General features: G+C 38.7%; 1 protein-coding gene across 2 annotated transcripts in view; it reads right to left on the bottom strand.

Annotated features, from left to right (window-relative positions):
- pemt (phosphatidylethanolamine N-methyltransferase) overlaps positions 1-20,933 on the bottom strand; it is a 36,644-nt gene extending 15,711 nt beyond the window's left edge. Inside the window, exons 1-3 of one of the 2 annotated variants that reach the window (XM_086064262.1) lie at positions 20,653-20,933; positions 19,024-19,131; positions 10,435-10,550 (exon numbers count right to left, since the gene is read on the bottom strand). In XM_086064262.1, the coding sequence (XP_085920388.1) occupies positions 10,435-10,550; positions 19,024-19,131; positions 20,653-20,754 (326 nt within the window). In that variant the 5' untranslated portion in view covers positions 20,755-20,933. Of the gene's footprint in view, positions 1-10,434; positions 10,551-19,023; positions 19,132-19,982; positions 20,217-20,652 lie in introns of those variants that run through there. The other variant, XM_086064263.1, reaches the window with a different exon arrangement.
- Between the last annotated feature and the right edge of the window lie 3,330 nt (positions 20,934-24,263).

Raw genomic sequence — 24,263 nt, 5'->3', positions numbered from 1 at the left:
GTTCTCGGCTCTAACTGTTGCCAGTGGAGACAATGTTTTAGGTAACATGTTAAAGAGAACAGTGATCAGACTGTGAGTTGAATAACCAATGTATCCATGTATTTTAATTATTCTTTCAAGAAAGAACTCTAATCGGAAGTGTAGGACTGGTATCCAACCTATTGTCAGCTTCTTAGAAATGGTGTGAATTAGAAATGGAAGCAAGGTCAGGCAAAAAGCGGCAATAGAAATCAGTGGCCTACTTTTAACATCATTTTTAAGAATCACGCTTATATGAGCAATTCAAATACAGGAAATACGTCAAGTTTGTCATGGTCAGACCTTTGTGTTGCTGAAAATGTGACATTTTCTAACAATAAATACATTTATGTAACAATATACTGGTGCTCATCATTGTGGTTGTGAGTCTGAAAAGATGCAGAATCATATTGCATCCTACTGAATGCACATCTAATATATTTGACTGTTTTCATACTGTCATCTTTGATAGGTTCTAACTCTAATTTTGTGTGAAAGAAAATGGATTAGAACTCAACTGAACTGAAGAACACCGGAGGTCCCAGTTCTTCCGTTACAGCGAGTTCATGACTGTATGCACCTTTTCACACTGCACTTAGCAACGGGCTTGTGTAGTGTATGTGCTAAGAGGGCGCATGAGCCTTGTCGTTTTCCTCCCCCTTCCTTAGTTTTTTTTCTTCTTTTCATCTGTAAAACCTGGGGCGCTGAAAGGTGACCCACCAGGCTTCCCGTTTTGTCTCCCTCTATTGTTGTTTTTATGTTTTTTGGATTGGCAGTGACTGGGCGTATTGCCCTGCTAGGAATCAATCAAGTAATTCTGAATCAATGCATGTTTTAGGAACAAACCTCAGAACTGTGACACGCCTATCCACCATTCCACCTTGCTTTGCCATAAAAAAACAACTATTTTTAAACCCCTGTGTTCAAGTGCCCCAATGTTCAAGTTGATTTCTCCATGTCGCACTGAAAATGCCCACCATGAAGCAGAGTTTGACCTTCAGCCCCCCACCCCCTCCCTCTTAAGTCTTAGAAAGTCCTAGTAATGAGAAGTCTTGTTACAGATGCAAATGTTTGACGTCATTAAGCAAAATGTCATCACTACGGGCCTAGTGTACGCAATGTGAAATTACTTCATGGGAGGAAATGTTCTCTACAATTGGAACTCCACAGAAGGTAAGGACATAATGTACAATATTTCCATTTTCCAAACATGAATGACTGCAGGTATAAACTAACATTTGTGTCACAGTGTGTGATAAATAGACAACTACTTGGGTCGCTCACATGATCAAATTATATGGACCTGAATGAAGACCTGAATCAATGCATTGTGATAAAAGGATTGCTGCTTTGTCAGAGAGGCGGTTTCAGACACAATAACCCACAGTACAACTTCAAATAGCTAAATAACATTTTCCTAATTATTATTTTTGTAAATTGTGCTGCTTAAGTTATAATATAAAAAAATTAAAATTAAGTAAAAATCCTCATTTAAACCTCAGTTGTTGAAGCTTGCCTGATTGATTGAATTGAAATAAATCTGATAACTAACTGATAAAACAGTAAAATAGTTATGTTGTCCACAGCGGTCAGTATCTCCCCTCCCTTCATAAAACATGGCAAACATCAGGAAGCAGCCTGACAAGGCCTAGAAATCACGGATTAAACGTGTAGGCAATTCCTCCTACTTTTTTGACATGCATCTCCTTCTACATAATTCCTCCAATTTGCATAATTCCAATTTCAACATATTCCATAAATTCACGTCATGTGGGATAGTACTTTTCTCATTCCTAATAATTAGTTATTGCAGAATTTAAAAAATGTTCACCCAAAAATGTGCCATTCTTTTCCCATGAGGCCCAATTTTCCCCAAACGTTGTTAACCAATGGCACATTACAAGTTTACATTGCTTCCCCTTGAAATTTAAATCATTCAGCTCATTCAGTTGAAGTTATTTTCATTTCTCAACATGCCAACATTTCCTACTACCCAAAAATCAACATTTTCACTTTTAAAATACCCACAATAAATTCCTTATTCATTCTCAATGAACAAAACAGAATTGCATTGTACCCATTTGAAATTGACTGAAAATGAACTCATTCAATTCACCTTGGCAACAATTTTTAAAATGCCAAAAATGTGCACATACCAAAAATTCTCAAATGTTCACCCCTAAAAATTCCCACAGAAACATATTCAACATTACTCATTCCTCCTTCAACATTACTTGACCGATTCAAACCGTTTCAATTTGAAGGACACTGAGGTGTGTGTGTGTGTGTGGGGGGGGGGGGGGGGGGGGGGGGGGGGGGGTTACATATTTTCTCTGCAGGGTATTGAAAGCAAATACAGACTTTTTGAGTCCAACAGATCAAAAAGTAGTTTTGGGGTCAATACGAAGAAAAAAAACAACAACTGCTGGGCTAAGATGGACTTGTAGGACATACTGCTGGGATTTGGGATGGGAAAGGAAAAGAGAAATGGGGCATAGGTAGGGTTTTAGTTAGATCTCTGAATAGGTTTGTATTTTTTTTAAACAGACAAGAGGTTAGTAATATGGTTAGCTAACTATAAAGGGTATTTGCGTTCACTGTATCATTATTGTTCTCACACTGCTGTAACATGACATAAACAACTAATTGAAAACAATAAAACAACAACAACAACAACAACAACAATTAAAAGCGCACATTTGATGAGCTTCGACACTGACTTTGGCAAAATTTTTATCACTGCCGGCGGCACACAGTATTAGCTGTTGCTCATTAGTATGACCACCGTGAGTAACTTGATAAGACGTCCAATTTTTATGTGTCACTTTTCTTATTAAAGTGTTGTTTGCAGTTCATTTCTTTTTCTCTTTCTATCCAAATATAGCCTTTGCTTCATGAAATTACATTGCATCATACGCAAGTGGCATAATTAAGAGTTTTGCTCTTAGGTGGCACAATTTGTGTCATTGCAGCATAGAGAGAGAAAAACAATACATAATCGGATAATGTCAGATCGGAATCAGGCCTCTTCTAAATAGGCTACAGATTAAAAATGTGTGACGTATCAAATATCTGAGAATGTGTGCATTTAATTCAAAAAGTTGCGTCAAATGAGTAACCTGTGGTATATGTGACCAAACATTTTGTGTTCAATATATAACGCAAGTAGTTGGGTCCATCCCTTTTTAATTATTTTTTTACCCAATTATTATTACTATTATTATTATCAGTAGTAGTAGTAGTAGTAGTAGTATCTAAAAATACCTGCTGTAACACTTAATCACAGTGAAAGCATTAACAATTAAGTATCGCCGGGACCTCGTAAGTCACAATTTGGTAGAAATGCACTCATTTGTTAAAAAAAAAAAAAATCTCGCATGTTGAAAATGGCTTGCGCTCATTGATGATGTAATGCTAATGGTTGAACAAACATGCCATATTTGGGGTCTCCTGAAAAGTGATGATTTTGGAGGTGTGAGGATTACGCCCATCACCAGTGGTACTATGCTAATTCTTGATTATTAAATAAGCACAATCCTTTCTGATGACAGTCGGTGGAGTGACGTGGAGGTGACCCTCGTTTAAAAAAGTGAGGAGAAGAGTGGTTTGCTGAGCATACTGACTTTTTCATGTGTTCTATTGGTGTTAACAAAGCCATAATATAAATATACGTGTCACTTGAAATGGAAATAAATAATTGGATATGCATTACATTAGAATTGGGCACTTGGAGATGCAGTATAGCTTCTGTCTTGTTGGTAGCAAGGGCTGGCATCTGATGAACTATGGGAAAACAAATTAAACACAGGAGATAATTTACCATCATAACCTGTGTTTAATGATTCTGATACATATAATTATTCATTTTTAACATTAGTTGGTGTAGCTCAGATCTTTTTTAGTTTGCATACCAGCAGATTTTGATCAACATTGATAATTGGCGCTGTCATAAACTCCATTTTGCCTTAATTATTTCAAGGCATGACTAATCAACAATCAATTCCACCCAATTGACAGTGTTGTTGACAATCAACTGAATGACTAACTGATTTTTATACCTACAGGAAGTGAAAATAGAAGAAAATAGTCAGACCCAATGCATTAGTTAACACGCTACAACATAAATTTCTGAAATTATAACAGCCTAGACTAGTGTTATTTTAATCATGAAGTCAATTCTGCTCATATTTCTTCCTTTGAAAACAGGAAATGAGAAGTTATGGTTAAGAAACACAGAGGCTGAGGAAGCATATGAAGGTCAGAGTAGGAAGCATGAAAGAGCCAATTTGCAGCATGTCGCTTCCATCCGTCCATTTTCTATTCTGTTTATCCTGTTCAGGGTCATGCGTGGGTTAGAGACAGGGTTATAATAGATTTGGATTTTTCATATTAGTTTTTATTTCTTTTTGACAAATTCAGTACTAGTTTTAGCTTTTGTTTTTTTTTTTTTTAATATATGGAGTATTTCTCGAGTGCAAGACAAAGAATAAAAACGGTCACAATGTATTGTGTAAAAAATTAAAGTAACTTCAATAAACACGGACCCCAGCCAGTCAATTTCTGCTTCAGTATTGTGCACTTCCACCGCCCTGATTTGAACGGCAATGAGGGGAGCCCCTTCAATTTGCTGGGAGTCGGCAGCATTCCGTCGCACAATGGCGCAAAACGCCATATTCTATCTGCGCAAGTCAAGCTAAAATAACCACAAAAAACAACAACTCCAAAGCACACTACAGTAGAGTGTGCTTTGCGCTAGACAGGGCCCAAAAATAGGACCCAATATGTTTTAAACTTCTTCAACTAACAATCATATTCATGTGGGTATGTTTAACATTAGCAACACCCAATATAGTAACATTTAAAATAACAATAATAATTAAAAAATAAATAATAAGAAGAAGAATATTTCATAGTTTGTATCATAGTCCTTAACTCTTTGACCGCCAAAAACGTTTAATAACGTTTAGTAAAATCCAAATGAGTGCCGCCAAAGATGTTAACTCTTTGACTGCCAGACGTTTTCAGAAAAGGGATGCCGTCAGTGCCAGCCGATTTAAGCATTTTGACTGATCTTTCAAGGTCCACAGAAAATGTTCTGTTTGGACTATGGAAACACACGTACTACCAAATGAAAGATTGGACTTTCATCTTTCATCAGAAAAAAAAGTTTGTTTCTACCTTATTCCGTTCTTTAGTAATCAACAATAGAAAATGGTTAGTTTCACCCAATTTCGCCTGTTTTGGACCAAAATACGGAGAAATCAAGCTTTTAGTGAAACGATATTATTTCATGCATTCTAGTGAATTTTACACTTCTTTTTGTCCATGAATGATGCCACAAACACCTAAATAGTGCTTTACTTCTATAAAACACTACCACCAAGAATGAAAAAGTGTTTTTTGATAGCAAAATACATTTATTTACATTCAACAGTGTAACAATTTGACAACAATTTGGCAAACTATTTACAAATGTGTGCAACTGTGGTGCTATTTACAAATATGTGGATGTTTCAACGACAGTTTTTCTTTTTGTAACACTCTCCTGCGTGCAAGGAGACGCAACAGCATTTGCACAACAGATTGCCTCTTCGCGTGCTCCACTTTCTTGCAGGCCGTTTTTTCCGGGGAATAGCAAGTATATACTGCAGTGTGTGTTGCCATCAAGTCTAATATCAGGATCATGCTACGGTTTCGTTACGGTGATGTTACGTCTGGCTTCCTCATGTCCTTCAGTTGCTACACCGGGTTGTAAGAGATGTTCTGATCCATTTTATCCACTCCATTCATGGTGGCATCGTAGTCCAGAAACAGTGTCTTCTCCGTGATCAGACTGTACCCGCTCCTCCGATGAATATGCATTGGACTCGGGGTACTCTTCATTGTCCGATCGAATGTCCGGTCGGTTATTGTGCGCGTTTTCCGGCCTTAGCAGCGGTAGCCGCGCTAGCCGCGCTTAGCCGGTGAGGCTTACTACGTGATCATAACAGTCGCGTCAAGGCTTCCAACTTTGGCGTCAAGCTCGGAGTCATCATCATCATCAACATCATCAATCTGCATTGGTCGATGCCAACTCTCCATCGCCCGATCAAATGTCCGATTGTGTAGAAGTACCCGGTCGGTTATTGTGCGCGTTTTCCGGCCTTAGCAGCGCTAGCCGCGCTAGCCGCGCTTAACCGGTGAGGCTTACTACGTGATCATAACAGTCGCGTCAAGGCTTCCAACTTTGGCGTCAAGCTCGGAGTCATCATCATCGTCGACATCAATGCGCTTTTTAGTATTGATTGATGCTTTCCGTCTTTGAAAAAAATGCTCAAGCGTGAGCTGCTTGCAACCGGTTGCTTGGTCAGCCATTGTGGCTTATTCAGCCATTGTCTCCTCAACACTCTAGCTCCGCCTCACGTCTTCTACTGACGCCCACGGTGGGCGGCCCATCCAACCTTGTGCAAAGAGAGTCATCGCTGCCCTCTAGGGGCCAAAACGAGTCTTTTACTAACCAGATCTGCCTGATACTTTCAGCACAGCTGCCCAAGGCTTTCCTGCACCCGTTTCCAAAAAAAAAACAAAAAAACATAGGGGACGTCTTTTAACGTCCTCGGCGCCCTTCCCTAGGTTTATGCTAAACGTTTTATAACGTTTATGGCGGTCAAAGAGTTAAAAGACGTTCACTATGGTTTTTGGTTTTTGTTTTTTTAAACGGGCGGAGGAAAGCCTTGGCAAGCTGTGCTGAAAGTATCAAGCAGGTCGAGTTAGTATAATGCCTATTTTTGGGCACTAGATGGCAGCGATGACTCTCTTTGGACAAGATCGGGTAGGCGTCAGTAGAAGACGTGAGACGGAGCTAGAGTGTTGAGGGGAGAATGGCTGAAGAAGCGAAAATGGCGACCGGTTGCAAGCAGCTCACGCTTGAGCATTTTTTTCAAAGACGAAAAGCATCGACCAATGCTAAAGAGCACGTTGATGATGATGATGGTGACTCCGAGGTTGACGCCGAAGTTGGAAGCATTGACGCGGCGGCTTCGATCACGTCGTAAAGCCTCACCGGCTAGCGATGCTAACGGCGGAAAACGCGGTGCACAACCGAGCACTTCTGCACAGGCGGACGTTCAATCGGACGATGAAGACTACCCCGAGTCCAATGCATATTCATCGGAGGAGCGGGTACAGTCTGATCACGGAGAAGACACTGGTTGTGGACTACGATGCCACCATGAATGGAGTGGATAAGATGGATCAGAACATCTCTTACCACCCGGTATAGGAACTGAAGGACATGAGGAAGCCAGACGTAACACCAGGTCACCGTATCATGATCCTGAGAGTAGACTTGATGACAACATGGCCAAACACACACTGCAGTATATATCTGCTACTTGCCGGAAAAAAAGGCCGGCAAGAAAGTGCACGCGAAGGGGCAATCGCAGTGAAACTAATCTGTGGTGCAAATCCTGCTGCGTCCCCTTGCACGCAGGGGAGTTTTACACAATATACCTCACAAAAAGAAAAAAGTTTTGCTTGGATCCTAAAACACAAATGATTTGCATGTGTCTGCATAATTTATAAGAACAAATTTGAATTCTAAAATAAAATAAAATAAAATAAAAAGTATGTCAGTACCCAGTAGGATCCAGACATACCAACCAACGCAAGGCCACTAATTTGTTTGCTTTCAATGCTTGACAAGGTTTTCCTCGTACATACATCTCCATCTTACTAAGTAGAAAGCTGAATTATTTGTTCATTTCTTTTATGGGCCTAATCTATTCAACAAATCACAGCTCACACAATCTCTTCAAGCAGAGGGGAGCAGACAGTTTTGTCAGTGAGGGCGCTTGGAAAAATAAAAACCCTTACAAATTTGATGGGCATTGGATAAATGCAGTCACATTCACTACTGACAAAAGGTTTTCGAATGCGGCATTCATCTGACCTACATTTTCATCTGACGTGGTGTTTTATAATAAAGTTGTTTAAGTAGTGCCATTTTAGGCAGCAGGCTTTCAGCACTATGAACCACAACATATTTGTGGTCAAATGTACGTACACTTTTTCTTTTTCTTTTGATAAATAGGTCAAGGTTAAGAACTGTATGATTTCACGCTGTATTCCCAAATAAGGACACACACAAAATAAAATGGCTAACATGCTTTGCGCTCCAAAAACGGACGTTCATTGCCATCAACTGGACAGTTGACTTGTTAAGTACTTAAGGTATAGTATGTTCCAGTTTGCTTACACCCAGAAAAAAACATCAGTGACTGACTAGAATCACACAAAACCATCATCGCTGACACGAAAATTGTTATCCTTTGCACGTCTGCCGGTAGCAATCTTGTTTTTCCTTTTAAGTAAAATTACTAATTATATAAGAAGAATGCAGATTAATCCACCCACCAGCACGACACTGATTTAGTCAATGATGAAGCCAATTAGGTACACAATTTGGCAGGATGGCAGTCATTTGTTTAATGGTCATTATGCTGGTGAATGCATTCAGAAATATTAGAAAATGTGTCACATATCTTTCACTGGTCAGTGACACACGATTTAAGGAGGTCCAATACAACTGGATCAAACATTACATAGTTTTGATAACCACTGTCAGAAAAGTATTGCTGGTAGTCTCCAATATTTAGCAATATGTTTATTATTATGATTCTATTTTGTGTAGTGTAGAAGGATGCCGCATCATTCTAGGTCTTATTGAGAAACATGAGAGACAGTCCATTAGTATACATTGCTGTTGTCTACAAACATGTTCTCTAAAAGTTCTGTTCCCAGGCAACACAAATCGCCGCAGAAACGGAGCGGAAAGTCCTCAAAAGCTTCAGTCGCCATTTTGAGCCATTGTGGGAGGTGTGGGGGAGGTATGCGTGGTATCAAGAACAAAATGACTTGTTACATTAGAACAGTGTTGTTGGAGGTATACTGAACCCCACCCGTTTCCTATGCGCCTTCACCGAACACTTCTTTATTGAAAAATTTTATAAGATTTTGTTTTTTCATATTCAAGACTAGTAGTGAGCATAATAAACAAGGAGTGTAGCTTTTCATCAAATCTGGCTCTCTTCACCTTGAATTCAGAAAGCGTTGTGCTCTTTTTAGTGCTGTCAAAGTTAAAGCGTTAACTAATTAATTAATCACCAAAAAATATCGCATTAATTATGTATTAATGCGGATTAATCACACTCATTAATTTTGACCGCAGACAATCCTTTTGCTTGACAGCCGATATTTACGTTAAAGGTAGCACAGGTTGTGTTTGAGCAATAAACCATTAATTCAAGTAAAGCATTTAATAAATGTTTGTTTATGCCATTCAGAATATTTGTTCATGTCAAACTATCAGGGTTATTTTTCCCCCCATTTCGCCTTCAGCGACACGCCCCCCGCTCTGTGATTGGCTGGAGGGGTAAACATCGACTTTCTGCCCACAGACGTCCCTCTTATGGCAAAACACAACAAAATGGCAAAATACAGGTTGGGGTGGTGGTGATTTTGTCATCAACCACCACCACACATTAACAGAAGTCCAGAGGTGTTGATTGAGAAGGATTACACGTGTATACATCCGGTGTTTATTTTTCTGAGTGAAAATTTAAGACCGTTAAAGGTGGCTTTAACTGATTAGAAAAAGAGGAGGATGAGCGTGTGCAGAGGATAAAAAAATGATGAAGGCGTCCCCATAACATTAAATGTCGATGTTACACATAACAGGTGCTCTTTAAATTTGGCAGGCAAATTTTTTTGATAAAAACCCTTTTTAATTAAGCAATTAATCGTGATTGATCAAAATTCGAAGAAGCAATTATTCTGATTAGAAAATGTAGCTCTAGTTCTTGTATTCATCATAGAGGTAGTGTTCCTTTAGTTTTGCTATGAGCTAGTTGTGCTGGACTAGAATTGCTCAACGCTGCATTGCAAATAATGCAGTTAGGCGTGGACTCCCATCACTCAACTCAACTTTATTTATAGAGCACTTTATAACAACCATGGCTGTTTTCTTAAGATGGAACCCAATGAAAACAGTATAGGCCTCAGAATTGAACCCTGAGGAACACCATATGTTCCGTTATCCATGTAAATTCATATTGCACATATTTGTTTGACCATTTTCTTTTTTTGTTCGAAATAGTTGAAGCGATTACAATAATAAAGAACTCACATGACGTCCCATCACAACAGCCACAAGTCGACTACTGAGCACACCAAATTCCCTGCAGCACAGATATCAGTACGAATCATTTGAGTCGGGTGCGTGTCTCGACCTCCGCCGAACACTTGAAACTGACTCACCGAACCCCTGACGTTCGATCGAACCCAGGTTAAGAACCACTGCATTTTAAGATTAATACTTTATGGCAAAAATTACAATTTGTGTTATTCAAGTCACATGGATTAAAAAGTGTGTTGTACCTGTGGCTGCGATACACATTGAGGAGGATGATAACGAAGCCCAGGACGTAACAGGCGAGGTAGGGACTTCCAAACATCTTGGAGAGTTTCTGTGTCCGGTGCTCCCATCTTGCTACCTGAGGCAAGAAATACCAATGGGGATGAAGAGCTTTCCTCTTTCGTTCCATCCTATATTAATCAGCACTGTGCTTTAAAACTAGAAATGTTCTTGTTTGAAGAACTGATCTGATTTTAATACTGTTCATGTTTCACCTACATATGAATGAATGCACAGGAGCAATATAACAAAAATCTTTTGAAATTAAATGGGGAAAAAACATACTGTAGAGATGATGGCTTAGATGCCAAACTCTAAATAACCCTCTGTGGGTTGAGGAAGTGCGTAGATGACTAGATGGCTGGGCCAGAAAGGAATAGACATCGTCATGGCAACTTGTTGGGTTTTTTCATTGGGGAAAAAAAAAGCATTGAAGGAAGAGAAAGGATCAAGACAAATCTCAACGGAAATGGACTTCATGTGGTGATAAAAGTCTGGTTTGCTCAGGGGCTGAAAACCCCCCTGAAATTCTATTATGACAGTGCTGATAAAGAGTGATTACATATACAGAATGATTTTTTTTTTAGGCATGTTCAGAACATGATTGTGTCCTTCGGTAACTAGACCGTGAGACTGAACAGCCACTGTTATTAGGATGAAATTCTATATCCTGAAATAAGTAATATTTCTGATACATATTCTAATATAATGAGTTTCTATAAAATTACATGAAATACATACCATGTTTTAAATCTATTTATTTGTATATATAAAAAAACCAACAACCACAACAACACATTTTTATATAGAAAACACTGCATCATGATATCACACAGCGCTACCACTGAGAATGTTGAATTATTCACGCAAAAATATTTTTAAAAAAGAGAGAGAAAGAGGCAGAGATTAATACAGAACAACACAGAGAGCGGACGAGTGGGAGACATGAAGAAAGAGAAAGTGAGAGAGAGTGAGATAAACACAGAAACTTAATTCATCCCGTGTGGGAAATTAAATGATTGTCAGAGGTTTGACATCAGAACACATTATTTTTTTCCCATGGCTTCCAGTGGGAAAGGCAGTTTGTTTTTCCAAATCCACCCCCAAATCAGACAAGAGACCAGCGGAACAGGATGTTTTCAACCTCTCAGGTCCCAAGTTTTGAGCCTTGTGTTTAGCATTAGCCAAAGTAATAACAACCACCAGTTACGAAATTGAGTGTGATTAAACTGGTTATAAATAGTTCCTGGTGAGAATTTATTGTATATTTGATTTTCAACAAACCTATAGTGTCCTGGTTTTTAATTTTTTCAAAGCTACTCGGAAAGAAGGGAACAACAATTATTTGAAAACTCCATTTTACATGGAATCAATAATCAACAAAAAAGAATTGAGAATTAAAAGCATAAAGCTTTGCCTGGTCAATGTATGATGTACTCCCCCCTTCTTTCCTCTTCGTATATCAATAGAGAAGAAAAACATGTAGAGTACAAACCTATGATCACATCGCATTATCTTTTGTAAAACATCCACCAAACACATTAGCAGGCCGCTCCTGTTTAACAGGAATTCAAGCTCCCACACACTCTGCTTAAGTGATTTACAAACTCTCCAGTGAATGATGGCGCACGCTAAAAATACTGTTCTTGTGCTGACAGACAAGTGATGCTGTACTCGAGTCATCAATCAAGACATGAAAAAAGCAAAGTATAAAGAAGAGGCTTGCAAATTCAATCAAGTCTTAGGTAACAGGCTCATTCTGTCTCCCCACCAGGACACTTAGCTCTGACTGTGGCTTTGATGTTCCCCACCGACCTCATCAATTCCATGAATACACACTCTGACAAAAGATTTCAAAGATGCCCTGTGACAAAAACACATTTAGGTAATGTCATACTGTCCCGGGATAGATCTGGCTGATATTTCCATCAATTAGATTTTTGCACAACTGTGTTGAACATGGAACTAAATGCGAACACACGCCCAGCCAAGTATCCACAGATTCATGTGTGGATGTTATGAAACGAGACCGGGAACAAAAACATTGATCGCATGAGCACTCTGATCAAATATGTCTCAATTAGGGCAGTTTACAATTAAGCCCAAACTACTATTTTTAGAACAGCGTACAGCGCATGGGCGTGGACAGTTGATTTTCGGACAAGAAACACAGGCAGGCGACTGGGGGGGGGGGGTGTATTCGTACGAGGCAAAACTTCGCTATTTCACCAGACTACTTAACAGACGTATTATGGTTACAACAAACCTCTGCTTGCTTTGGTGTCTACCGATATGTGACTGGCGATGTTATGACCGGAATCGAATAAAGGGAGTTTCCAGAGGAACGTCTCCGCTGGGTTCAAGCATGTACAATTAAACGGCAGCGATTTACGCGAAAAATGTCACCGAAGACACCTGTATGTGCTCTCTACATTTCGTCGGTGGAAATGGGTCAGCAGCTGAAAAGAACCAATCGATTGCAGGTATGTTTATTGTCTGCTTTCTCTCCGTTAGCCTTGCTGCTAGCTTCCTGCTACAACATGCTAGCTACTATACATCATGATGTAAATTCACCAAAAATACCTCGAGTTTAGCAACGTAAGCCACTGCTACTTAGATGTGAAAATTAATATAAGCGTTATAGGAGAACCTTATGCCTACAACAACATGCTAGTTGATCAGTGTCACAAGATGTGAGCGGTCACTGTGTCACCATGCCACTTTAACAAAAGTAACTAGACAGAAGTAACAGCCCAAAGGTAGGCTTAAAATCTTCAAATGAAAACCGTGACTTTAATGTGTTTCGTTTTCGAGAAAATTAGCGACCAACATGATATTAGCAGTCATCTGGACCGCACCGGAGTGGCAGCAACGATCATACAATACATCTTACCTTTCTACGAAAACTGCTTTCTTTGCACCCACTTTGAGGTCTCCGCATGTCAACCACCGTTTAAGCTGTTCCAAAGTGTGTTTGTCGATTCAACCATGTTGAAATTTCACGTCGTTCTCTTCCAAAATGATGCGTACGCGTGTGCCCTACGGAGTTAATTTTCTCCGACTCATGCATACTAATGAGGAAAACGTAACGTCATTGAGATCAACCCTATTAGAACAGCCGCGCTGACTGAATATTCAAACATCTGGAGAGGCATGAATGTTCTGTGAAGCACACACAAAAAAACAAAACACTCATCCTGTAAGTGTTTAAAATTCAGAGTTGCAATAAATACTAGGGATGAAACGATAAAAGCAATATTTTGATATCGCAGTATAATCGTCGTCACGTTATGACATTAAAAGCAGTACACCTGTTAAAAAGGCCAGGTTGTTTTCCCATTTGTGCAGTTCCAGCACCTTCTGGTGGTTAGTTTAATATTGCCATTTAATTTTAAATAAGCATATTTTGGCCACCTACGTTTAAGACCCACACTACTTGCCAGATTAAGGGGAGCATGTTTTATAGGTGACATAAGTACATGCAATTGCTCATGATTATCTGTATTTGTATATTTTGTTCTACAGAACCCCCTCCCCACAATAAAATGATGGGTCAAGCTTATTTCTTTGTCACTGCTGTTATAATGTACAAAACACAATATTGTGCTTTTTTTTCTTTCAAAATGAGCTATTTTTTTAATCATGGGTTTTTACACTATATTGTGAGCTTTTCTATATATTTTTTGAATCGCCAACCTACAATATTGTCATAATTATCATATTGTGAGCTAAGTTCATATTGTGACATTTGAACATCCCTAATAAATACTGTATGCAAATGATATCCCTAAAGTGATGACATTCTCCTCAGAAATGCAAGTTTGGATTTCTAGCCTTAAACAGATTGTATCCTCAATAATCCTCCATCACTTGTCACTTTAGTAAGGTTGCATAATGTGTAATATATGAAACAAAATAATTTGCATATTTTTAGTAGTAGCACTAAAAGGCGATCCCAGAAATTTTTTAATAAATACACAGTACTTTTTTGACATTCCCATTATTTTTTACCCCAATGCAACACTTGACAACAGCTGTTGGGGAAAAAAGTTTTTAAAAAAAGCAACGCACTTGACATTTTTGAATATGACATTTTTGTACTCTCTTCCCTAAACTTTTGAATGCTCACGTCTGTTCAGCTCCTTGCTAGAGAACAGCATGTTCAGAACGTATTGAAATACTGAACAGGTGGACATGTGCATACAAAAGTTTAGAGAAGGTCACATTAAGTAAACATGTAGACGATACAGTGAATTTTAGGTCTCACTGCAAAGGCGAATATCCTAACTTTTTGTGAGTAGCGTACACAGCCATGAAAAAAAGAAGAAGTGATTGCCACTTCTTTTTTTTCCCCAAGTACTTGTTCAATTTAATGTTTGGAGCCACTGAAAGACTATCAAGTGACTAACTGGCACAAGAGAAAACATGGAATGCCTAAAAGTTACTGTTTTTGGCAGAACAATGTCATAACAGTTATGACCATTGTCGGGGAAATCAAGTCAAGAGACCACTGACTGTACTATGAAAAGTAAACCTGTAATGAGCCAATCAAAAAACTACAAATATGTCATGAAATAAAGACCAAAAATGAATGAAAAAATGAATTGAGGCCAAATGTAAGAAAATCAACCAATCCTTTAAAGTGGCAACAAGAACAAACTACTTTGGCATTATTCTCAAGAATCCCACAAGTCTAACTCACATGCCCCCAAACTTCAGCCGACACAAAGTACGTCATCTCAGAGGAGCCTCAGTGTTAACCAACGCAACTCACTAAAACCATCACACCAGACAAGTGTGTCACGAGGTCAATGCTTATATAATTGATATCCATGAGAATCTCTATACTGACTGATGCAAACACTCATTACTTAAATATTTGATCACCTGATACAGCTTTCCCATTTGGCAGTCATTTGAGGTTACGCTCTGACAAATAACCCAAAATACATGAATACTGTATGCCATACTTGGATTTTATCAGCCAAAGGTTGACTCTTTAGATAGATGAGCCTGTATGACACCATAAGGTACACCTGGACAACATAGGGCGGACCAACACAAGGAATGTATCAATATCATTGACAAGCCGGTTTCTTGGAAGTATTTTGCACTTTTTTTGTTATTATGTCAGTATATTGGGAAAAAAACGTATTTATTTCCTTGGTTAGATTACGGATTTTCCATCTTTCGACTCTCAACAGCATGAGACGAGTACGGAATGAGCTGATGAGTTTGTTCCCCTGGATTTAGGTCACCCGCCAATGCAGCCCTGGTGACCGAGAAATTTCATATGCAGTTAGATCAGGTGATGCTTAATATGCCACCTCGTCTCTCAACTTCATCGCCGCATATGGACAGGGGGGAATGCATGCGCGCGGGCGCGCATATATTTGCTCAACTAAGGCTGACCTCTGCTCGACGGGTTACAACGAGGGTAAGACGTTTTGCTCACAATAGGAAAAAGAAAAGAATCATCTGCATTTTTTGTTTTGTTTGTCCGTAAAGGACTTTGCTTTGGGAGTACAAGGGAGAAAGTTGGACGACCGCTGCAGCCAAGAACATACAGGAACCGGGCCCTGATATAGGCTTAGGCAAGGGGGTGGCAATGCACCCACAACTGCCCTGATTGCTGCACAATACGTAATGGCAAAAAATCCCAAATAAAATAAAAAATACCCGAGTAGACTTGTCAGAGCGCTCCATCGGAGCCCTCTCTCCTCTATGCTCTTGTCCCTCATCTTAAGGAGCTACTAATTGGTAGTTGCCAGCCAGTCACTTCACTTGCATAGACACTCACTCAATGCAGAGCAGAGTAGAACAGAGCGCACAGACCACATTAAAATCTCTGCATTCAACAGAGCCCAGCAACTATTTTTGATTGTCCTCCGCCATCTGTCACCACCACGACAATGGCCAGTCACAACTGGATTCATCAATTTGTCCACTCATGAAAGACAGGAAACAAAGGAGTGGTATTGACTTCAGGAAGTAGTCGAGCTGTGCAAAGAGCCCATTTGAACCAAGTGACGATTGCACAGATTTGTGGTCGCTAAAGCTAAACTTAGCACTAGCAGTTTCTCTAGTTGCTCTAGCACTGCTGTCCCCGTCACGGACGGACGGACAGACAGACAGACAGACAGACAGACAGACAGATAGATAGGTAGACAGATTAGAAAATACAAAAAATGTAAAAAAATATATATATATATATATAAAAAAAAAGGTAATTGCAGCCTCAACAGGACAGCAGCCAGCCAGTGTCCTGTTTGTGCTGGTCTAATGCAGAGGGTAGTGTCAGGAAGGGCATCCAACATAAAACCTAATGACAAATCCGGACATCCGCACATTTCTTGTGAACAGTAATATGCTTGTGAACAAAGTCAATACGTGTAGGAACTCAATGTGTGCTTGCATTAGCAAGTAAATGTCTCAATATTGTGTGTGTGCGTGTGTTTTAGTATGAGCTCCTTTTTTTTTTTTACAATATTGTGTCCCTTGTATCGCCAACCTCCCAACAATATCGTGATAATTATCGTACCGTGGCCTTTATATCGTGATAATATCGTATCGCGATGTTTGGATATCGTTACATCCCTAAACTGCAATAATGCTACTAATTAGCAGTAGCATTTTTACATCAACCACAAATACTCATAAGAGAAAATTGCCATTGATTTCATGTGATTTTAATGAATAATATTACAGTATATTGGAAATTATAGTATATTGCCTTCGAGATATGAATATAAAAGCCAGTCTATATCACACAACTCAAATCAAATCTACTGACTAATTTCCATGAACTTTCGCCGTGCGTTGATCATCAACTTTTTGGATTTAGACTCCTCTTTGTTTAGGTTTTTGTCCCCCAAAACGTTTTCAAGCGCAATTAATCAAGCCAAGCCTCTCCAAAACAACAATGTTAAAGCTCTATTATTAACATTCTTCATGCCTGAGATGTCTGCTGAGATGAAGTGAGATAGAACAGACTGACCACTCAGCTCCTGGTACCTCATGTCAGCTTGACATGCATCTAACGCTCTCGCCTCCAATCTAACGAGAGCTCCAGATGGTCTGATTTGACTGAAAGAGTTTATTTATGTGTGCGGAGATAATGAAGTGAGGAGCTGATTGGAGCCACAACCTCACATTGGAAAAAGTTGAAAGTTGGCCATGAAGGCTTTGTTTTAGTCACCCGCACTCTTACTATTGTGCATGTCTGTTTCCAAGAAACTATTTCCTCATCTTTAAAAGATAAAATATGAATGCATATGAATGGATCCTTGAATTAAAATAAAAAAGTGCCAGTATTGTGTGCCTGAGCGTTTAAATTTCTTCTCATCAGTGAGAATTCCAAGTAAGGAAGCGTGGGTGTATAATGAATCTAGCTGTTACTTGTTAATTATTTTAAATCATTAAAATATTAAATTTTCAAGCAGAGCAAGGCTTTCAGGTCAAAAACATAATTGAGACCAGCGATTTACTATAATTGTCACTGTTTCTCACTGGAACACACATTATACTTAAGTGCAATTTTTTTTTTAATTGCCATCATTTTCTAACAATAATGAGTAGGTTTGGAACATGATTGGGCAGTAAACAGCTAATCATCACTCCACAGTATGCACTATGCAGTTTTTAAAAAACACTTCTTGTGACTGGCAGAATAAGAACAGTAGCTGACAAGGCAGAACAAGGCTGGGGAATACAAGTATAAGTACGTGGTGCAATCGATAAACAGGCAGGAGGTGCGATGGGGAGAAAACTGCAACAGGAATAAATTTTTTCCAAAAGCTGAGAACGGACAGTGAGTGACAAAGCGATCAAGGTAAAGGCAGTCGATAACCAGAAATGTTTCTTGTTACTCATCATCGGTATACTATGATCAAAATGGCACTACATAAAAGCTTGAAATATGTCACTATGTGTAATGGATCTCTATAAAATAACAGTTCCACTTTCTGAAAAGCGATGAACTATACCTCACAAAAATTTTGGGAAAAATCACATTTGTCAATAAATGAGTACATTCTGCCGCTAGCTAGCTAAAGGTCCAGTAAACTGCACCAAAATGGGACATTTGGGATCATGCCAGTCGACAATGAAGTCAGCATTAATGACCCGAGGGCAAATGCACTGATTGCTTTTACTTTCATGAGAAGCGTGCAGGTGAGAGAGGGCTGAGTCATTAGTCGCATGAGTCACACTTAAAGGTTACCTGAAGAACATTGATATGGTGAAGAAAGGCAAATCTTGACACAATTTACTTTTTGGAGTGTGTGAGTGGTTGATTGGCCCTGAGCAGTTAGGGGGATGTTGGTGTGTTGCTGGTGGGCATTTCATAAAAAAAAAAAAATTGAAAATAAAATAAACACACAAATATTCAAGTTTTAAACCTGCTAAAATATTCATTTAAGTCACAGTAGTTTGTCTTTCCATTACCAAAAATGCGCACACAACTTGCTCATTTTTGAATGGATTCATATGTGGTCCACTCACACGTAGGGTGTGACCAGTGCAAGATTGCAAATCAGAACATAAACACTTACCACATTCCAGAAAAGTGGGTTGAAAATGATTGCAATTACAGCAATGTGGAAATTCGGGTCGTGAAAGTTGACGTGTTTTAAGACTTCGTCAAACACCTTCAAGTCCATCTGAAAGGAACAAGAAACAACCATGTAAAGGAAACAGGAGCAATTAGTCTGTCAGTTTCAAGCCTCGTTACCAAATCTACAAAATGGCTGCCAATTGACCTTGTTCAATAACTATATTTATTGATGATGGTACTTCTGACTAAAGCAGCAGGAACAATTTGGAAGTCCTTCAGGTAAGATTATCTGCTTATGTCAGACCCGAAGGATACTGCGAAAGCAACCAAAGAATTATTTATAGAATGTTATGTGGTAGCCTGGATCTGATTAAGCACGTATTTCACTTGCTGAAGACTACACTGAAGATAAAAAGCCTCAAGTGCAAGCAGGAAAGTGAAGACAGTTGCCGTAGAGGCCTGGCAGAATCACCAGGGATCAAATCCAGCATCTGTCGTGTCTATGTGTTCAAGACTTCAGGCTGTAGTTGACGTCAAACGATATGGAATTGCAATTTATGTTAATATATTCCATTACTTCTAGTCCCTTAAAAATTGAGAGGCATGGAAACTGTTGAAATTGGTATTACATTCACCTGATTTGGATGTAATTACCCAGAATTAAAGCTGACAGTTTGCAATTAAGGCACATCTTATAAATGTGTTTAGACCCAGAAATATGAGAATGATGTTGATTTTTCAATTGTTCTACATGTGTGGCTTCACTGTGTGTGTTCAAATATCTGTTGTTTAAAGGGTTGTAAAACGGCCACATAGCTAATAGCCACAAAGGCTACGTTGCTGTTTTAAATACATAAAGCATTGTCTAGAGCTTAGTTTGATAGTTAAATTCAACTAGGAGTGGCACAAACACGTTGAAATTTCTTTTTTGAAGAACCTTTAATTAATTGTACCTACCAAACAGCTGCTTGTTGTGAAGTGAGTCACTCCCACTATACATACAGTGCTCAGCACATATCTCAAGTATTGCTCACAAGCCGAAGCAAATAATTCGACCGAATGACGGCTTGTGTTTCAAAAAGGTGGCCATTTGATATACAGTCAAAATAATAATATCTCCGGTGGCCATGGCTCGTATCTCAATGCACCACTATGTACAGTGTTCGAGTCGACACCGTTTTGTACAGTATCTTTATTTAATTTGTCCATAAATGTTGACAAGTTCGGACTTGCGCACTGTTCGCTCACGATGCTTTTATCGTGAAAGGTCAACCGGTAGTCAAGCTTACACCAAGCATCAGTACAGTATAATGTTAAAACGTGGACTTGAGTATTTTCCCTGATTTCAGTTTACTAATTACTTGTATTACTTATCTTACTCTGCATGAAAGGCTTATATATAGCATTTTTACACGATTTTATTTAATAGTCGAAAATAATACCTTTATTTTGACACGTCAAAGCGTACCGGGTAGTTTCCTACTTCCCGTCTGTCAAGCCACGTAGCTGGTACGTACGCTGACACAAACAGTCAGTGAAAGGTAGCCGTTAGCTTTTCAAAGCATTTCCACAGTCACCAGTTGAAGTTCTTAGTGTGAATTATGTGTGCAGCTGTTTTGAGTTTTACCTTGGAGTAGTCGACGTTGCCGAGGCCTCCACAGCAGTCCGGCAAAGGATGTTTATTTGCTGCAGGATTGTTGCTCACCCCGCCAGCTGGGTTGTTAATCATGCACACTCAGCTGAGCTAACAATAACACAATGTCAACACCGTCCGGTATATATGTATGCAAATATATATATAAATATATATATTTTAAGTTTAAAAGTGCAAAAACCTAAGTGGAATATTGGTTCAAATGAGCAGCATTCACTCAGTGCTTCACATGGTCAGCTAGCTTATCGCCCAGCTCGCGCTGCATCCTGGGAAATGTAGTTTCCCCTCCAAAAAACCCTCCGAGTCAAGATTTGTGATTCATTCAAAGGGAGGATTGGTTTTATTGTTTAAAAGTGTGTTCAATTAGCCTAAACATAACTATCACGAATTAACCTGTTAGACTTGTCACTCATAAATCACATACACTGTTGTTGTTTTCTCCTCAGTACAGTATATGGTGCTCTGCTATGGTGTCGTTAACAGCGACATCTGCAGGCGGAGTGTATACAGCAACATTATTTGCTTGTGTGTGGGCATGCTGCTACAAAAATGCAGTTAACTAAACTACAAGTTGTTCTACATTAAATTAAACTTCACTACACTGAAGCTACCCAGCAGAGAAAAATATCAGCCAATACAATAAAAATACAAAAAAAACGCCAAAACAAATCAAATCTAAACTCTTTATATATCAAATTTTGTAATTGTACTATTGGGGTATAAATGCAAACTTAATTCTGGAATATTTGTATATGTAGTCTTAATATCACTGCAATATCAATGTCTTGGATTAATTCAGTGACAGCACTATGTTATTATTCTATGTGTACTAAACCAATAATGTAATGTAGTTGTCTCTATGTTTTGTAAACATTAGTCAATGGGCGTATGTCCAAGAAAATTTGCGTATAAAGTGAAGTACTATGGTTTGATCATTTGTTTGCATGTCTGTGGTAGTTTCCAAGAACTGACATATTTGACCACTTTGGCTAATTAAGTGTATGATGCCAAATTAATGATGTATCATCAAAATATCCATTGGAATAGTCAGATGAGACTGCAATAAACATCTGAAAGTTGCATGGAAATATCTGAAGAATTAAGAAAGTTGCAGGATTGTTGGGTCACAGCTTTTGTTTATTTATTGCCATTGAAAAGCAAAGGACGGTAATTGGCCCTCATGTACAATAATCAGGAACTGTCAGTTTTTAACATACCAAAGTGATGTGTCATTGGAACGCTTACGCCATGCTTTTTTAGGCTAAATGATTTTAGCATGTAGCCATTTTCAAAATGTTGCTAATATACCGAACAAAGGTAGCAACAAAAGATCACGCCCAAAATGGAGGCAAAAAGCTAGAATTCGTGAAGTACAACAAAACACATGGAGTCTTGGTAACATGTAAAAAGGTCGAGCTTACTAACACAGTTGTGTTGAGGATGTGTAGGATAAGATGATGACGTAGACTCCAAAGCCATAACACCTCTTTTGCTCACCGTGAAAATGCACATCTTGGATGCAAATATATGGGGCCCTCTCATTGCAGAGCTCATCCCGCCAAAATCCACCTGAAATAAATGTTTACATACGGCAGCACTATACTCATAGCAAGATTTTAATCAGTGATTTTACGTACCGCTTGCAGAAATCTGTGCACATTTTCCAGTGTCCTCAGTCCAAAAGAACTCATTATACTGGAGGACAAAGTTACATTGATCACATGATCATTTCTATGTGGCGAAAATAAAAGTGGCATGATGAAATCAGGACTTTTGTATTGGACAAAGCTTTACCGAAAATTGCATTATGGAGTCCAGTCCAGACTACGTCATCATTACCGCCCTTACAAATCAGTTCAAGAACAAATACATTTTCCAGGGCACCGTGGATGGAGACCAGATTCCCACCCAACATTTTGCAGACTCTCTGAAATCAGGCGGAATCATTCAAATGATTTCACTCGTTTGATTCATCAGATAGTTGGCAAGACATTTTGACCCTGACACATGGTCTTCCTTACCTCTGCATCTGCAAACGTCCTTTCACGATCGTGGAAGATGTAAGAGTGAGAGCCCAAACGAATCCAGCCTTTAAGACAGTTATTGCCTGCATTTTTTTTTTTTGTTATTTAAAAAAAGAAAAAAAGACATTTCAATTAAAGCTACAACTAATTGACAAAGTATCATAGAGACACAGCTACAAACCACTCCAGTTATGGTGAGACCACTGTAAAGTTAAAATGTTAAAATCAGCAAAGGTTTGGTTGATTGTCCTGTATCAATTATGCCAATGTCACATGACAATTTATGGCGCCTTTTGTAGCGATATACTCTCGTTCCAATTTCACTTTAGAGTTGCTATTCTTGTCAAAAGGGGTTGAAGGCAAGATCAAATGAAAACTAACCTTGTTGACCTTAGCTGACGTTTTAATTAAATGCTTTGCCAAGTTTTGTTTCTTTTTTTTTCCAAGTAATTGTCTTTGTCCTTGTCACGTACGAGTTAGGACAAACAGGGCGGGGCTGAAAAGGACTTAAATAATAAGAGTAAATAAACAGGACTAGTTGCATACTATTCACCGTCCTAAATTCTGTGCCAGCGTGGGTTCACTTCATACTCAGTGACAGTGTGGATTTGATTGTTGTTTGTTGTGGTAACCAGTACAGGATGTACTGTACGTAAGTTGCGAAATCAGCCGTACAACCTTGGACAGGGTAAGTCGTATAGAAAAGGGATGGAAAATTGCATTTCAAACAAAGATCATTGTTTTTACTGGAACAGAAAGTGTTCCGTTGTTTTATTTTAGATCCTACAATGGGACCAATGTGGACGCAGAAAATTGAATGTCAAATCACTACTGCCACTTTTTTATTTATTTATTATCATTTGTACGGAAAAGGATTAGAGCCAGCGAAGAGAGAGAGAAAAAAAAGAGTTTGGCAGGATTCTCACTTTATTCTCAGAATTCTCACTTTATTCTCAGAATTTGGACTTTAAAGTGAGAATCCTGCCAAACTAATTTTTTTTCTCTCTTCACTGGCCCTAATCCTCTTCTGTACAAATTATAATAATAATAAAAAATAAAATAAAGTAAAGGTAGCAGTAGTGATTTTACTTTCTCACTTTAATCTCAGAATTCAGACTTTTTTCCTCAAAATTCTGACTTTATTCTCAGAATTCTCACTTTAAAATGAGAATAATAGTAGCACTAATAAATAATTCTGTAGTCTGAGAATAAAATCAGAATTCTGCCAAACTTTTTTTTAATCTCTCTTCACTGGCCTTCATTTTCTTCCGTAAATGTGCATTTAATGTTATTGTTTGTTATTCATCTAAGCCTATCAAGAAGCAAGTACAACATTGGACACATCAACAGTCGATCACAGAGCATATTTATATTTTTATGAATATATAATTAATTGGGTTTATTAATGTAGTGGTGCCAGTTTTTAAAATGGGGTATATGCCACGGAGGGGGCGGGACTTCCGACTTCCGGGTTTCACACACCGGCGCTGTTTCCATTTGCTGTTAGCAACGTATGGGCCGAACTGCATTTTGCCTTCTTCACATACACAACGCGCACAT

Source organism: Leptonotus elevatus, chromosome 20, assembly GCF_054856555.1.
Source record: "Leptonotus elevatus isolate MCC_2025b chromosome 20, RoL_Lele_1.0, whole genome shotgun sequence".
Taxonomy (NCBI): domain Eukaryota; kingdom Metazoa; phylum Chordata; class Actinopteri; order Syngnathiformes; family Syngnathidae; genus Leptonotus; species Leptonotus elevatus.
The sequence above is the reverse complement of the archived record's forward strand: the minus strand, read 5'-3'. Positions and strand labels throughout refer to the sequence as shown.